At 43.7% G+C, this 16,490-nt stretch overlaps 1 protein-coding gene across 1 annotated transcript in view; it reads left to right on the top strand.

Moving 5' to 3' along the window:
* Window positions 1-3,469: 3,469 nt before the first annotated feature.
* The window catches only part of btbd16 (BTB (POZ) domain containing 16), a 29,816-nt gene continuing 16,795 nt past the window's right edge, over window positions 3,470-16,490 (top strand). The window contains exons 1-7 of the mRNA XM_064993563.1: window positions 3,470-3,618; window positions 11,538-11,626; window positions 13,102-13,381; window positions 13,785-13,812; window positions 14,299-14,477; window positions 14,586-14,778; window positions 14,825-14,959. Of these exons, the coding sequence (XP_064849635.1) occupies window positions 3,470-3,618; window positions 11,538-11,626; window positions 13,102-13,381; window positions 13,785-13,812; window positions 14,299-14,477; window positions 14,586-14,778; window positions 14,825-14,959 (1,053 nt within the window). The remainder of the gene's footprint in view (window positions 3,619-11,537; window positions 11,627-13,101; window positions 13,382-13,784; window positions 13,813-14,298; window positions 14,478-14,585; window positions 14,779-14,824; window positions 14,960-16,490) is intronic.

Here is a 16,490-nt window from a genome sequence, read left to right as displayed (position 1 = left end):
CAACGTTTTGTCATGCTGACATGAATTGACTAGGTGGATGAGTTCTTTCAAATAATTCACAAATGTTAAAGCTTAAAACTTCTACACAGCACCACTAACGATTGGGAATAATTATCACTGTGACAACCAACCCTAAAGACAACCAAGCTGGTCCCCCCTAGCCTGAGCATCTGCTAGTGTGCACTATGGATCCTCACTATCATCTGGTATTCATCTGGGATGAATGTGCTCCCGGCGACCAGTTCATACATAAAGCGCCCTTCATTCAGGCTGCAAAGGTGCTGATTTCCTCCTTAACTCAATTTCAATCCGATGGCTTGTCGGTGGAAAATAAATTGGGGAAATATGCATACTGTCTTAATAGAACACAATTGTCCACCACCATTTTGGGATTTTCTGACAATTTACAGATGTTGCACACCGCATGAGTCTGTTGTTTACCCCCTGTTGTTTAACCCCCACCATCAGGAAGTAGCATTAGCCCCCCCTAGCACGGTGGTGGAAAATAGTGTTTTATTAAGACAGTACGCATATTTTCCACTTTTATTTTCCACTGACAAGCCATTAAATCGAGTTAACAAACCGACGCCTTTGCAGCCTTCCTTCTTCTTCTTCTTCATCTTCTTCTATGAGGTTTAATGGAGGTTGGCATCCAATTTGTTGCATTACCGCCACCTACAAGACTGGAGTACAACTCCCTTATACTTTGCTTGAAAAGACATCTAACATCTAACACTACACTTAAAATTAATATAAAATGAAATGAACAAAACAAATTAACACTACTCCACTAATTAAATGTATTTATTCCTACCTCATGCCATCATCCTGAAAGGATGGGGCATCACCACTTAACACACCCTGTAACTCTTCTGATGTCAAGTCTCACACACCCAAATGCCTCTCTGCAGCTTCCACCACAACCTCAATTTTCTGTGACTTTCGTTCCATCCCTGCAGTAGAGTTGATAACCATTGCTATAAAAGCTAAAAATCCAATCTTACTGAAACTTATATAACTTTTTGGCCTATCCCTCTACACTGGGATGTCTCTACTACTCTCACCACTCTTCCCCCTTAACCCATCGTCCTCTACTTTCCTCACTGCCTCAGCATATGACAACTTCTGCACTACTCAACCTGCCTCTCTCACACGGGACATTTCTGATCCCCAGCTCCATGGGCACCCCTACAATTAACACATTCCACTACTTCCCCAAATACTACACATTCCTTTGTCTCATGCCCTTCTGCACACTTTTCACACCTTAGACCCTCCCTCCTACACACTGCTGCCACAGGCCCATAAGCTTGACACCTGTCATGTATTCAGCACATAAGCTAGTACAGGATAACTTATATAACCAAACTTCACTTTGTCGGGCAAAGACTCTTCAAAATTCAAAAGAACAGACAATGACTCTTCTGTTTCCCTACTCTCGCCACCTTGTTTGCCTCACATCAAACGACGAGCACCACATACACAGGGAATCTTTCCCCTCAGCTGGTCAACGTTTAAATTTACTACTACCCCAGTTATTACTCCTTCCATTGGTGCCCTTTTCTTGAGAGCAAAACAATTAACTTTTCTTGCCCCCATTTGTTTTACTCCGAGCGCCTTCTCCCTCTGACCAACAGAAACACAAACAATTATCACTAGACCACTTCTGGTTACCCTCACCAATTATTTTTTCACCCACCGTGAAACCACAAATGGATCAGCCAAAAGGCAAGAGTCCACTTTTTCCATAAACTTCACTCCTACTGTCACAGACTCATCTTTTTCCTGACACTCTGTGCATACCTCGGTCTCCAATAACTTCACCACACCTACCACTTCCGATACTTCACCCTCATTCACTTTGTCACGGTCTTCTACCAAAGTTGGTCCCTCTCCTTGTTCAGGCGGTGTTTAGCGGTCGACGTAATCCGGTCTTCTAGGCATCACCGATCCATTTTTCATGTTCCAATTGTTTTGTCTTGTTTTCACACACACCTGATTTCAATTCCCTAATTACATGTTGTATATTTTCCCTCTGTTTCCCCCATGTCCTTGTCAGGAATTGTTTATTGTAAGTACTTGTGCTACTGGTGCGCTATGGGTTTTGTACCCATGTGTTTGTTGTTTTGTATGCTGTTTGTTTTATATATTAAACTGCTCCGGCTATTCACCAAGTTCTGCTCTCCTGCGTTTGACTTCCCTGCCACCAGTTACGCACCCCTTACAGAATTCCCGACCACTTATGGAGTCAGCAGGAACAGATACCCCTGGTATAGGGGTCGAGGAGCGCATCCAGGAGCAAGCGAAAGTAATCCACCATCTCGGCGCCATCATGGATCAAGTTATCCAGACTCTGGACCGTTGGGAGAGACAGGGAGGTCCTCCAGCGCCTTCAACAACGCAACCCAAACCTCCACTACTCACTCTCCCTGCAACCGGTCCCAGTGGGATGCGTCTTGCCCTTCCCGGGGTGTATGATGGGACGGCAGCACGATGCCAGGGTTTCCTGTTACAGCTGGACCTATACCTGGGCACCGTTTACCCGGCTCCCTTGGGAAGGGAGAGGCTGATGGCCCTCATCTCATGCCACTCAGGGAGAGCTCTGGAGTGGGCCAAAGCCGTGTGGGGGAGATGGAGATGCGGCGTTGGAGGACTTCACAGAGTTCACCTGTCTTCGACCACCCGCCCGAGGGTAGAAAGGCGGTGAGCGCCTCTTCCAGCTGAGGCAGGAAACGAGGAGCGCCCAGGAGTTTGCCCTGGAGTATAGGACCCTGGCTGCAGATGCGGGATGGAACGACAGGGCCCTGATCAACCACTACCATTGCAGGTTGCTCGAGGACGTCCGTCGGGAGTTGGCCTGCAGAGACACCACCCTCACGTTAGATCAGCTGGTGGATCTGTCCATCCGGCTGGACAATCTGCTGGCTACCCACGGACGTTAAGATCGGGGTCTAGGCGCAGTGGATAAGGGCACTGTACTGCAGCGCCAGCTGTGCCATCAGAGACTCTGGGTTCGCGCCCAGGCTCTGTCGTAACCGGCCACGACTGGGAGGTCCGTGTGGCGACGCACAATTGGCCTAGCGTCGTCCGGGTTAGGGAGGGCTTGATCGGTAGGGATGTCCTTGTCTCATCGCGCACCAGCGACTCCTGTGGTGGGACGGGAGCAGTGCGCGCTAACCAAGGTTGCCAGGTACACAGTGTTTCCTCCGGCACATTGGTGCGGCTGGCTTCCGGGTTGGATGTGCGCTGTGTTAAGAAGCAGTGCGGCTGGTTGGGTTGTGTATCAGAGGACGCATGACTTTCAACCTTCGTCTCTCCCGAGCCCGTACGGGAGTTGTAGCAATGAGACAAGATAGTAGCTACTACAACAATTGGATACCATGAAATTGGGGAGAAAAAGGGGTAAAAAAAAAGAAAAAAAGATTGGGGTCTGGTGGTTCCATCCACTCGCACCCCCTCTCCTGAACCTATGGAGCTGGGAGGGGCGGTGCGTAGGGAGACCGGAGGGGGTTCCAGTTCGTGCACCATTGTGGCTGCAGAGGGCACACTGCCGGTCGGTGCCAGGTTGGTCTCTCTGGGATTCGAGGCAGCAGGCAGGGCACTCTGGCGTCACCCCAGGTGAGTCTGCACCACTCCTGTCCAGAGTCCTCTGTTGTCCAACTGTTTGTACCGGTTTGTTTTCCTGATTTTTATTTATTTATTTATTTTCCCCGGATTCCCAGCATAAGGCGCTCGTCGTTTCAATTGGGAATATTGTTGTCAGAGCGCTCGCTCTTTTTTTTTTTTTATGGGGTGGATCAGCTTAATATTGTGGAAAGAATGTTGCTTCCAATGTAATTGTCTGCATCATTTCCAGTCCCCCATTTTTTTGTAAATATATTTTTCCATACACGCAAGCATACATGTACATATACAGTGGGGAGAACAAGTATTTGATACACTGCCGATTTTGCAGGTTTTCCTACTTACAACGCATGTAGTACACTTCAGCATAGGTACACTTCAACTGTGAGAGACGGAATCTAAAACAAAATTCCAGAAAATCACATTGCATGATTTTTAAGTCATTAATTTGCATTTTATTGCATGACATAAGTATTTGATCACCTACCAACCAGTAAGAATTCCGGCTCTCACAGACTTGTTAGTTTTTCTTTAAGAAGTCCTCCTGTTCTCCACTCATTACCTGTATTAACTGCACGTGTTTGAACTCGTTACCTGTATAAAAGACACCTGTCCACACACTCAATCAAACAGACTCCAACCTCTCCACAATGGCCAAGACCAGAGAGCTGTGTAAGGACATCAGGGATAAAATTGTAGACCTGCACAAGGCTGAGATGGGCTACAGGACAATAGGCAAGCAGCTTGGTGAGAAGGCAACAACTGTTGGCGCAATTATTAGAAAATGGAAGAAGTTCAAGATGACGGTCAATCACCCTCGGTCTGGGGCTCCAAGATCTTAACTTGTGGGGCATCAATGATCATGAGGAAGGTGAGGGATCAGCCCAGAACTACACGGCAGGACCTGGTCAATGACCTGAAGTGAGCTGGGACCACAGTCTCAAAGAAAACCATTAGTAACACACTATGCCGTCATGGATTAAAATCATGAATCACACGCAAGGTCCCCCTGCTCAAGCCAGCGCATGTCCAGGCCCGTCTGAAGTTTGCCAATGACCATCTGGATGATCCAGAGGAGGAATGGGAGAAGGTCATGTGGTCTGATGAGACTCCACTCGCCGTGTCTGGAGAAAGAAGAAGGATGAGTACAACCCCAAGAACACCATCCCAACCGTGAAGCATGGAGGTGGAAACATAATTCTTTGGTGAGGACGACTGCACCGTATTGAAGGGAGGATGGATGGGGCCATGTATCGTGAGATCTTGGCCAACAACCTCCTTCCCTCAGTAAGAGCATTGAAGATGGGTCGTGGCTGGGTCTTCCAGCATGACAACAACCCAAAACACACAGCCAGGGCAACTAAGGAGTGGCTCCGTAAGAAGCATCTCAAGGTCCTGGACTGGCCTATCCAGTCTCCAGACCTGAACCCAATATGAAATCTTTGAAGGGAGCTGAAAATCCATATTGCCCAGCGACAGCCCCGAAACCTGATGGATCTGGAGAAGGTCTGTATGGAGGAGTGGGCCAAAATCCCTGCTGCAGTGTGTGCAAACCTGGTCAAGAACTACAAGAACTATGATCTCTGTAATTGCAAACAAAGGTTTCTGTACCAAATATTAAGTTCTGCTTTTCTGATGTAACAAATACTTATGTCATGCAATAAAATGCTAATTAATTTCTTAAAAATCATACAATGTGATTTTCTGGATTTTTGTTTTAGATTCCGTCTCTCACAGTTGAAGTGTACCTAAGATAAAAATTACAGACCTCTACATGCATTGTAAGTAGGAAACACTGCTGATTTTGCAGGTTATCAAATACTTATTCTCCCACTGTATATACTGTACATACACATACCTATATAGACAGACATACTTTAAAAAATAATATACCTTTATTATTATTCCTCGCAAACCCTACTGCCGATCCCCCAATTGGAGTAAACTAATAAACACTTCTGCTTTTACCTTATGCATCTTATACGCACTCTACAGACACAGTCTACTTTACAATAGTTCTCTCTTGTTTGTTCTTAGTCCTTCCTCTATTTCTGATGTCCATCCAGTTTGATTTCTATTTGTAGCTATGCTATTTCACAAAAGTTCCGAACCTACAGACATTCTACAGATCCCGTGTGCTTTACATTGTTTATCTTGTTATTAGTCCCACCCTTCAGCTCCACTCAATCCCTCCCATCTTTCTCTCAACATCATCCATTTCAGATTTCTATTTGCCATATATTTTTCAACTGTGCTGTGATGCTTCACAAAATAATTGAAACTTCCTATTCTCATAGCTTCTACAGATTATTTTTAATTTACAAACATTTTTGCTAAAATAATGATTATATTATTGATTGATTATGGCTTTTCAAATCACCCAGTATTGCTATCTGTAGTGTTAGTTCTAGGCAAATGTTGCAATTCTTCAGCCATTCCTGGATCTGTGACCAAAAACGAGCTACATATGGACAATACCAAAATAAATGATCTAATGACTCTGCCTCCTCACAGCAGAATCTGCAGAGCTGGGAAGATTGTATCCCCCATACTGTATATATAACATTCTATTAGTTGCAAGAATTTTGTATAGTAATTTAAATTGAAAAATTGTGAGTATCAATTCATAAACCATGTGCCATGGAATAGGTACATCGAAAATCTCTTCCCAACTATTTTGCAATTTATATGGCACAGCTGTCAGTTTTTTGGTCCTTACATGAAATTGGTATATGTTTTTATTTATCATACTTTTCTTTAACCATTTATGTTCTTTAATACAGGGCCGACATACAAGTTCCTTACTTTTTTCCCCTTCTACTTGCCTCTTCCATTTTTGTGGTAATGCTGCAATTAATTGGTTGTAATTTTGATAAATAGTTTTTTTAAATTAATTAGTATATTTGAATTTAACCACAATATTTGTTGTACTATTTGTTCCGTCCTTTCAGGTGGATTAAACTGAAATTGCAACCAACTTTCTAAGGCTTGTTTAAAAAATAAAGATATTTTGGACATTATTTCCTTTTCAAACAACCAAAAGTGAGCAGGTGTAATCTGAATAAAGAGGAAAAGGCCCTTCCTGAATATAGGATGAGACATTCATACCAATTGACTAGAGAACCAGTTTGGATTTAAGTATAACTTTTGTATGACTGATGCCTTTAGTGAGAGGTCTAATGCTTTAATATTTAATCATTTCTGCCCTCCGAATTCATATTCGTTATATACATAGGCCCTTTTAATTTTATCTGGCTTGCCGTTCCAAATAAAATTGAATATTTTTTGGTTCATATAATCAAGCAGGTCACGAGGTGTAGGCAAAACCATAGGCAAATAGGTAAACTGTGATATAACTAAAGAGTTAATCAGGGTGATTTTTCCACAAATAGACAGGTATTTTCCTTTCCATGGTAGCAAGATCTTATCGATTTTTGCTAACTTTCTATAAAAATGTATTGGAGTGAGATCATTTCTTTTTTGGGGGATTTGTATACCGAGTATGTCCACCTCTCCATCAGACCATTTAACTGGTAAACTACATGGTAATGTAAAATGTGCATTTTTTAGTGATCCAATATGTAATATGGTACATTTATTATAATTTGGTTTTAATCCAGAGAGGATAGCAAAAGTATCTAGATCCTCTAAGAGGCCTTGGAGAGACTCTAATTGTGTTTTTTTTTAAACATGAATCATCAGCGTACAATGACACCTTAGTTTTTAAGCCACGGATTTCTAATCCCTTAATATTATTGTTTGATCTAATCTTAGCAGCGAACATTTCGATGGCAATAATAAATAGATATGCCGATAGTGGACAACCTTGTTTTACTCCTCTAGATTTACATTTACATTTACATTTAAGTCATTTAGCAGACGCTCTTATCCAGAGCGACTTACAAATTGGTGAATTCACCTTCTGACATCCAGTGGAACAGCCACTTTACAATAGTGCATCTAAAAGATGATAGTTTAAAACTTTCTGAGATGTAGCCATTATTTACTATTTTACACCTAGGTTTACTATACATAACCTTAACCCATTTTATAAGAGATTCCCCAAAATTGAAATGTTCTAGGCATTTATATATAAACTCCAGTCGTACTTTATCAAAAGCCTTTTCAAAATCAACTATGAAAACCAGGCCTGGTGTCCCCGATATTTCATAGTGTTCTATTGTTTCCAGTACTTGTCTTATATTATCTCCAATGTATCATCCATGTAAAAAAACCTGTTTGATTAGGATGAATAATATCTGACAATACTTTTTTAATTCTATGTGCCAAGCATTTTTGTTAGGATTTTTGCATCACAACACTGAAGTGTAAGTGGTCTCCAATTGCTTAAAATGGACTGGATCTTTATATATACCACTTGGGTCCTGTTTTAGTAATAATGATATCAGACCTTCTTGTTGCGTGTCTGATAATCTACCATTTATATAGGAGTGGTTAAAACAAGCCAATAATGGTCCTTTGAGTATACCCAAAAAAGTTTTGTATACTTCCACTGGTTTGCCATCCAGCCCATCCAGAGTTTTCCCATCCTTAAAGGCCCCAATTGCCTCAAGTAGTTCCTCCTCTGTAATTTGGCCTTCACATGAGTCTTTCTGTACAGATATTCATTTTACATTATTATTAGGAAAAAAATCCATACAATTAGTTTCAGTTAGTGGAGATGGAGGAGCCTGAAATTGAAACATATTCTTAAAGTACTTCCTCTTTCAAAATATAATTTGGTGAATCATGCGTGACTCCATCATTTGTAACAAGCTTTAATACTTTTTTTTGTGGTAGCATTTCTATGTTGAAGATTGAAAAATAATTTGGTGCATTTTTCCCCATATTCCATCCAGTTCGCTTTATTATTATAATATATTACACTGGATCGTTTTTGAATAAGTTCCTCCATTTCTTTTAGTTTTTCCTCTAACTTATTCTGTGCCTCTATAGTACCGTTTTTATTGCTATCTAACTGTACTGTTAGTCGTTCAATTTCCATTGTTAATATGGACTCTTTTGATCTAAATTGCTTTTGTTTTATAGATGAGTACTGAATTGCATTGCCTCTAAAAGCACATTCAAGTGTCCCATACAGTAAGGGGATCTGCTGTACCTATGTTATGTCTGAAAAAGTCAGTTATAAGTTATTCTGTCCTAGTTCTAAACAATTTATCATCTACTAGGCTTTGATTAAATGTTCAATATCCTCGCCCATGTGGAAATTCTGTAAGGGTAATATATATGCCAATTATGTGATGATCCGACCGCATTCTGTCTCCTATCAACACTTTTTAAACTTTTGGTGCCAGAGAGAATGGTATAAGAAAGTAATAAAGGCGACAAGCCATGTATATCTCACTAGGTCAGGGTATTTAAGTCTCCATATATCCACTAATTCCAATATATCCATGACATTCATGATTTCCTTAAGTGTCTGAGGGTGATAGTTTGTAGTGTGATTTCCTTTCCGGTCCATAGAGGTATTTAAGACCATATTAAAATCTCCCACCATAATAATATAGTCTAGTGTTGCTTGTAGAGTTGATAAATTCTTATATATATTTTCAAAGAAGCTTGGATCATCATTATTCGGACCGTATAGGTTAATAAGCCATATCTGTTTATTGTCCAATAACATATTTAAAATAATCCATCTACCTTGAGGATCTGTTTGGACAATTTGCACATTTGGATCAAAATTATTGTTAATTAAAACCATCACACCTTTTGAATTTCTTTGCCCTTCTTCTTCTTTGGGAGAAGTATATTTTGCCCCCCCCAGTTCTTTTTCCACAAAACTTCATCTAAAACTGTTGAATGGATTTCCTGTAAACAATAAATATTATATTCCTTCTCTTTTAGCCAGTTAAATACTGATTGTATTTTCTTATTATCTGCTAGGCCATTACAATTGTAACTGGCTATACTTATTTCACCACAACTTTCAATTATTTTTATCAAAATATATGTTTGTAAACGTACCATTAAAAAGTAACATGAGGATTGAGTGTCTATATAGCTGTACCATGATCTTTGCATTTCTACTAAGTAAACCTCCAATTGGTCCCTACTATTCCACCCGCTAAAAGCCCTCCTCATCCCGAGTTGGGTTGTCATCCCAAAACCCGGCAGACCACCCTCGACCCCCTGTATCCCATAACCGACTGGGATCCATCCTTTGAAAGGATCACACAGTGCCATTTACCGAATTGAAGAAGATTAACTGCCAAATGCATTTCCATCGCCCTCACCTCGATTTGTATTATATATAGCTGTGGATCATCCTCTATTGTCCCTAACAACTTTTACTCCTTCGCAACATTTGTGGGATACACACATACACCCACCCACACACACTCAACCCATACCCCCACACAAACATAAATAAGCTCACTTACTCAACAATTGCACCACCCCAGAGCCCAACACAAGATAGGTCTTGATTTACACATGCACTTGCAGTTGCAGCTGCATGAGAAGGCCTGCAAGACCACACAAAAAAATAGGCAAAAATTGAGAGATTTTATTTACCATTGTCACATCCTAGATGATGGAGGTCAAATGTACACCTTTCCCTGAAACACCCACAATACGGTCACCCGTATTGACCATATTCCCAAGCATCTCCATGCAGTCCAACTTTGATTCTGTGCCACTAGGGTCACAATAATATACCCCCTCTCTGAATGTCCGAGTGTGACCCCTCCCCATGGGTTACTACAGCTAGTGTTGCCAGCACTGCCACTGCCTGGGTAGGGGAACCCCACCGGAATCCCCACCGGTTAGATACAAGGTCATCAAGGTTCTCATTAGCAGCTTTGAGAATTTCCTTGTGTAGTATGCTCTCCCTTTAGGGGGCTTTGGCTTTGCAGGACCAACCCTGCCAGGCAGGCTCAGAATCTTGAGGGGGCAGTGCTGCTCTTGGTCTCTGACCATCATTTTGGCTGCATACAGACCACTTAAAACAGTTAGGGACTTCTCCTTAGTATCTGGGTCATTCAGCAGTCCGACAGGACAGGACAAGGTGGCATCAAAAAACACAAACAAGAATCAGACACTGAAAGTAGCAGGAACAGAGAAAGAAATAGAGACCTAATCAGAGGGGGAAGAGAGAACAGGGTATGAAAGAGCTAGTTCAGATGGAACAGCTGAGGAATGAGAGACAGAGAAGGTTAGAAATAGACATAACAAGACATCATAAATAAATAATTAAATATTATTTATTTTAAAAATGTAGCTCCCTATGATAGGACAATAACAAATCAAATGTATCATCTATTTTAAAACTGTTCCACCATGATAGGACAATAGATAAATAAGACGTATAATTCATTATAAAAGTATATCCATCATCTGAACAACATTGAAAGCTCTCTCATACCCCGGTCCACAGCAATACATTGGCTCTGGGATATGCAACCATTTCATTACTCAATCACACAACTCACAAACATAACAAATCAAAATAAACACACACCACACCATCCACACATACTGTGCCTTCTGTTTACATAGTTTATATCTTACCTATGTTGAATTAGTGCTTGTGTGTTCAATTAGTTATATGTGAATATACAGTATATATAGAAAAGCTATATTTGTTTTATTGTATTGTTACAATCCATAACCGGGCTAGAATTGTGTTTATTTTCCTCATCTATGAGAACTTTGTAAATTTTAAAATAACCATGGAGTCGTCTTTGTGTCTCTGAACAACTGGTTATCAATATATAGTTTATCAACGCGGAGAGCTACTCATTTCGCTTTTAATCTATTTTCTTTGAAAATTGGATACAGAACTTTGCGCCGTTCTGCAATTTCCTTCGGAAACCGATCATTCATGCCAATTTTGGTCCTAGCAAGTCTTTTACCCAGGCTGTTAACCAATATTTTATCTTTAAATGAAGCAAATTTGGCAACGATTGGGCGTTCATACCTCTGCCCTCTCTGCCCGAAGTGGTGTACACGTTCAATATGGATTTTGTCGACAACTTCGGTGTGGGATCTGAAGCGCTGTAAGGAGGAACTCTCTAACTACAGATTCAGGAACTTCCCCTTCTTTCTCCTGGATATCTGTAAGTTCCAGATTCTCTCTCATTGATCTAGTTTGTATGTCCAGTAAGGCTTCTCTTAGAACGGTGTTCTCCTTTTTAATTTAATTCATTTAGGTTTCAATCTTATTGACTGTCCCTTTTCTATTTCATCACTCATCTCGAGGCTTGCCTTCAACTCTTTTACATCCTTACTAACTAACTCAAGTATACCCAGTTTGTCATTTATTGATTTTAACAGATCGGTTTTGACCTTTACCATTCCCGGTGGTGAAAATATTAAGTCGTCTGTGTCTGTAGAAGTCACGTTTCCGTTTTGAAATGCGTTCCCCTGTCTTACTCTCCGTCATGTTTGGGTGTTGCTTGTTTTCGTAATATTTGTCGATAAATGTCTCTAGTCTTAAGATTTGTTATGTGTTATTATCCAGATTGAAGGTTATCACCCACCAGATTATGTAGTGCTAATATTTTAGTCTAACTTGCCAATATTGAATATTACGTTTTATCTTGAGGTGCTCTACATAACTTCGTTCAGTCCGCCATTACCTTTACGTCCGCCAGGGTGCCACTTGCTTGGTAGTGCTATCTACAATGTTGACTCACACTCCCTGTGCTGGTGGACTGTTGACCTTTCTAAGAGCGCTCACTCTTAGTTTAGCGATCCCCATTATTCCTGTGGTTAGACAGTTCCCCGTACACGCTCTGGATAGTCGACCATTGGGAACCGGGCTAATCAGGGAAGCCACTATCTCCCTGACCATAGTGACGCAGGGGAGTCATGAGGAGAGAATCAGTTTCTTTCTCATTGACTCTCCTGCGTTTCCCGTGGTACTGGGTCTTCCCTGGTTGGCTCGTCATGACCCCACCATTTCATGGCAACAGAGGGCTCTTGCAGGGTGGTCGCAAGAGTGCTCGGGGAGGTGTGTAGGGGTTTCCGTTGGTACTACTACGGTGGAAAGTCCAGACCAGGTCTCCACTGTGCGATCACCCCCGACTATGCCGATTTGGCTCTTGCCTTCTGTAAAAAGAAGGCGACTCAATTACCCTCCATCGATGGGGGGTTTGTGCGATAAATCTCCTGGTGAGAAATGCCTAATCTTTCAGTAAGCCGTCTCCTTCCAAGGGTATCGCATTTCCACATCAGGGGTGGAGATGGAGAGTGAACGCATTTCAGCCGTGCGTAATTGGCCGACTCCCACCACGGTAAAGGAGGTGCAGCGATTTTTAGGGTTTGCCAATTACTACCGGAGATGTATCTGGTGTTTTGGTCAGGTGGCTGCTCCCATTACCTCACTGCTGAAGGGGGGTACTGTATGTCTGCAGTGGTCAGTTGAGGCGGGCAGGGCTTTTGGGCAACTAAGGGCTCTGTTTACATCGGCACCCGTGCTGGCCCATCCTGATCCCTCTTTGGCGTTCATAGTGGAGGTAGACGCTTCCGAGGCTGGGATAGGAGCGGTGCTCTCTCAGCGCACGGGTACGCCACCGAATCTCCGCCCCTCTGCCTTCTTCTTGAAGAAGCTCAGCCCGGCAAAGCAAAAAAATGATGATGGGGGGGTCCGGGAGCTGTTGGCTGTCGTCAAGGCCTTGAAGACATGGAGACATTGGCTAGAGGGAGCTAAACACCCTTTTCTCATCTGGACTGACCACAGCAATCTGGAGTACATCCGGGCCGCAAGGAGACTGAACCCTCACCAGGCAAGGTGGGCCATGTTTTCACCTGTTTTGTTTTTACCCTTTCGTACAGACCAGGTTCCCAGAACGTTAAGGCAGACGCACTGTCCCGGCAGTATGACAGAGGAGCGGCCCATGGATCCTACTCCCATACTCCCCGCCTCTTGCTTGGTGGCGCCGGTAGTGTGGGAGCTGGACACAGACATTGAGCGGGCGTCACGTGCAGAGCCCGCTCCCCCTCAGTGTCCAGCTGGGCGTCTATACGTTCCATCTGCTGTATGCGACCGGTTGATCTATTGGGCCCACATGTCACCCTCCTCTGGTCATCCTGGGATCGGTCGGACGGTGCGCTGTCTTAGTGGGAAGTAATGGTGGCCCACTTTGGCTCAGGATGTGAGGGTTTATGTTTCCTTTTGCTCGGTGTGCACCCAGTGTAAGGCTCCTGGGCATCTGCCCAGAGGTAAGTTACAAACCTTACCCATTCCACAACGGCAGTGGTCACACCTGTCGGTGGATTTCATAACCGATCTTCCACCTTCACAGGGTAACACCATGATCCTGGTCGTTGTGGATCGTTTATCTAAGTCCTGTCGTCTCCTCCCTTTGCCCGGTCTCCCTACGGCCCTACAGACTGCGGAGGCCCTGTTTACTCACGTCTTCCGGCACTATGGGGTTCCTGAGGATATAGTGTCTGATCGGGCTCCCCAGTTCACGTCGAGGGTCTGGAGGGCGTTCATGGAACGTCTGGGGGTCTCGGTCAGCCTTACCTCAGGTTTTCACCCTGAGAGTAACGGGCAGGTGGAGAGAGTTAACCAGGATGTGGGTAGGTTTCTGAGGTTTTACTGCCAGGACCGGCCAGGGGAGGGAGTGGCCAGAGATGGCCCAGAACTCACTCCGCCACTCCTCCATTAACCTCTCTCCTTTCCTGTGTGTATTGGGGTATCAGCCGGTTCTGGCTCCTGCGGTGGATGACTGGTTCCGGCGCACGGAGGAAACATGGGACGCCGCCCATGTCCATCTTCAGCGTCACCGCAGTAAGGCCCCGATGTTCGTACCGGGGGACCGGGTCTGGCTCTCGACCCGAAACCTGCCCCTCCACCTGCCCTGCTGGAAGCTGGGTCCACGGTTTGTGGGGCCATTTACATTCCTGAGGAGAGTGAACGAGGTATGTTATAGGTCACAGCTTCCCCTTGATTACCGCATTAACCCCTCGTTCCATGTGTCTCTCCTCAGGCCGGTGGTGGCTGGCCCGCTCCAGGAATCTGAGGTGCGAGAGGTTCCTCCCTCCCCTCTGGACATTGAGGGGGCACCGACGTACTCCGTTCGATCCATCCTGGATTCGAGACGTCGGGCGAGGGGCCTTCAGTACCTCGTGGACTGGGAGGGGTACGGTCTGGAAGAGAGATGCTGGGTTCCGGAGGAGGACGTGATGAACCCTTCTATGCTGCGGGATTTCCACCGTCTCCTTCCAGATCACCCTGCACCTCGCCCTCCGGGTCGTCACCGAGACCGGTGTTGGCGCGCTGCTGGAGCCGTGCGTCAAGAGGGGGTACTGTCACGACTTCTGCCGAAGTCAGTTCCTCTCCTTGTTCGGGCGGTGTTCGGAGGTCGATCACCGGTCTTCTAGCCATCTCCGATCCATTTTTCATGTTCCATTTGTTTTGTCTTGTTTTCACACACCTGGTTTCAATTCCCTAATGTCCTTGTTGGGAATTGTTTATTTGTAAGTACTCATGCTATGTGTTACTGGTGCGCTACGGGTTTTGTACCCATGTATTTGTTGTTTTGTATGCCGTTACTTTTATATAATAAACTGCTCCAGCTATTCACCAAGTTCTGCTCTCCTGCGTTTGACTTCCCTGCCACCAGTTACGCACCCCTTACACACTTTCATTTCTCCTCCTGTCTTCCGCTCCCTCTTCTGACACTTTCTACCATTCTTCTTAAACAAGCCATCTCCATTTTTCCCACCATTTTTATCCGACTCAAGCTCACCCTCTTCAAGCTCAGTCTCTCCCTTAGACCTCCTCTCCCTCTCCTTTTCCCTGCATTCCTCCTCCGTTTTCCAAGTATACATCTCCTTATGATAATATTGCACTACTCCTGACAACCATCTTCTTCTTGCTTTCTCTAGGGAATCCATTTCCCTTTGCAGCCTGAATGGAGGATGCTTTATGTAGGAATCTGTTGCCAGGTGGCACAAGGCTGGGCTGACTGCGTTCACACCTAGAGGAAATACCAATGACAGTACAGTATGAAGGCAGAAACTGCTTCTCCAATAGAAATCCCAGAGCACGCTTGTAGGTGATGTCATGGTGATGCTAACTAGCTGAGCTCATGCGCAGAAACACGTCATCGGGTTTAATGGTTGTCTTGCAACAAACTGCACATGTGCAGGCCTTCAAATCAAAGGCACACCTTCGATATCGAGTAAAGTTGTTTTTGACGAAAATGAAAATGTGTCAGTTTGCTACTTTCACGAGGTTGGAGTAAAAACATGTTCAACTACTTAAGAAATGGCTCAAATCTAGGTTGTGCCTTATATTTAGAGAAAATTAACAATTAAAGAAGAATTTTTCACTTCTCTCATTGACTTCTTAAACCCCAAACCCACGCCTGGTCTGCTTGGTCTATTTTGCAAGCGTTCCTGGAAGTCTGACGATGTTGCACCTCTGGGATTAGAAACTCTGTGGTAATAGCACAGATAGAACAAGGAGAAAATTATTTCACACGATGTATAAAGCTAAAGAATCCGGTTGGAATTCCACTCGCCACCAAATACGGCCTGCAGTGGGAGAGTATGGAGTGAGACGGAACTGGGCCGATTTTTTTCAGCATATTTTCTAATCAATTAATTATTTGATCTCAATACAGTTTTCTGTGCCCAAAACAATAATCTGTTATGAACAGAGTGGATGACATTTTGCAGACTTGACCATTTGCCAAAGTTTCTAAAAAGGTTTTTGTTTAGAAGGAGTGCAAAGGCGAATTGGGTAATTGCACATGAGCACTTCACATAGTAGGTGTTCCCTAACGGAAATATGCAAATTAATGCTAGAACGCACCAATACGATCTTGCTAGCTCGTGCTTGGTTCTGCCCACCTCCTTGCTTGTTCTGCCCACCAAGCTTAATTTTC

This window comes from Oncorhynchus masou, chromosome 18 (assembly GCF_036934945.1).
Source record: "Oncorhynchus masou masou isolate Uvic2021 chromosome 18, UVic_Omas_1.1, whole genome shotgun sequence".
NCBI lineage: Eukaryota > Metazoa > Chordata > Actinopteri > Salmoniformes > Salmonidae > Oncorhynchus > Oncorhynchus masou.
This window is presented reverse-complemented; position numbering and strand designations above follow the sequence as displayed.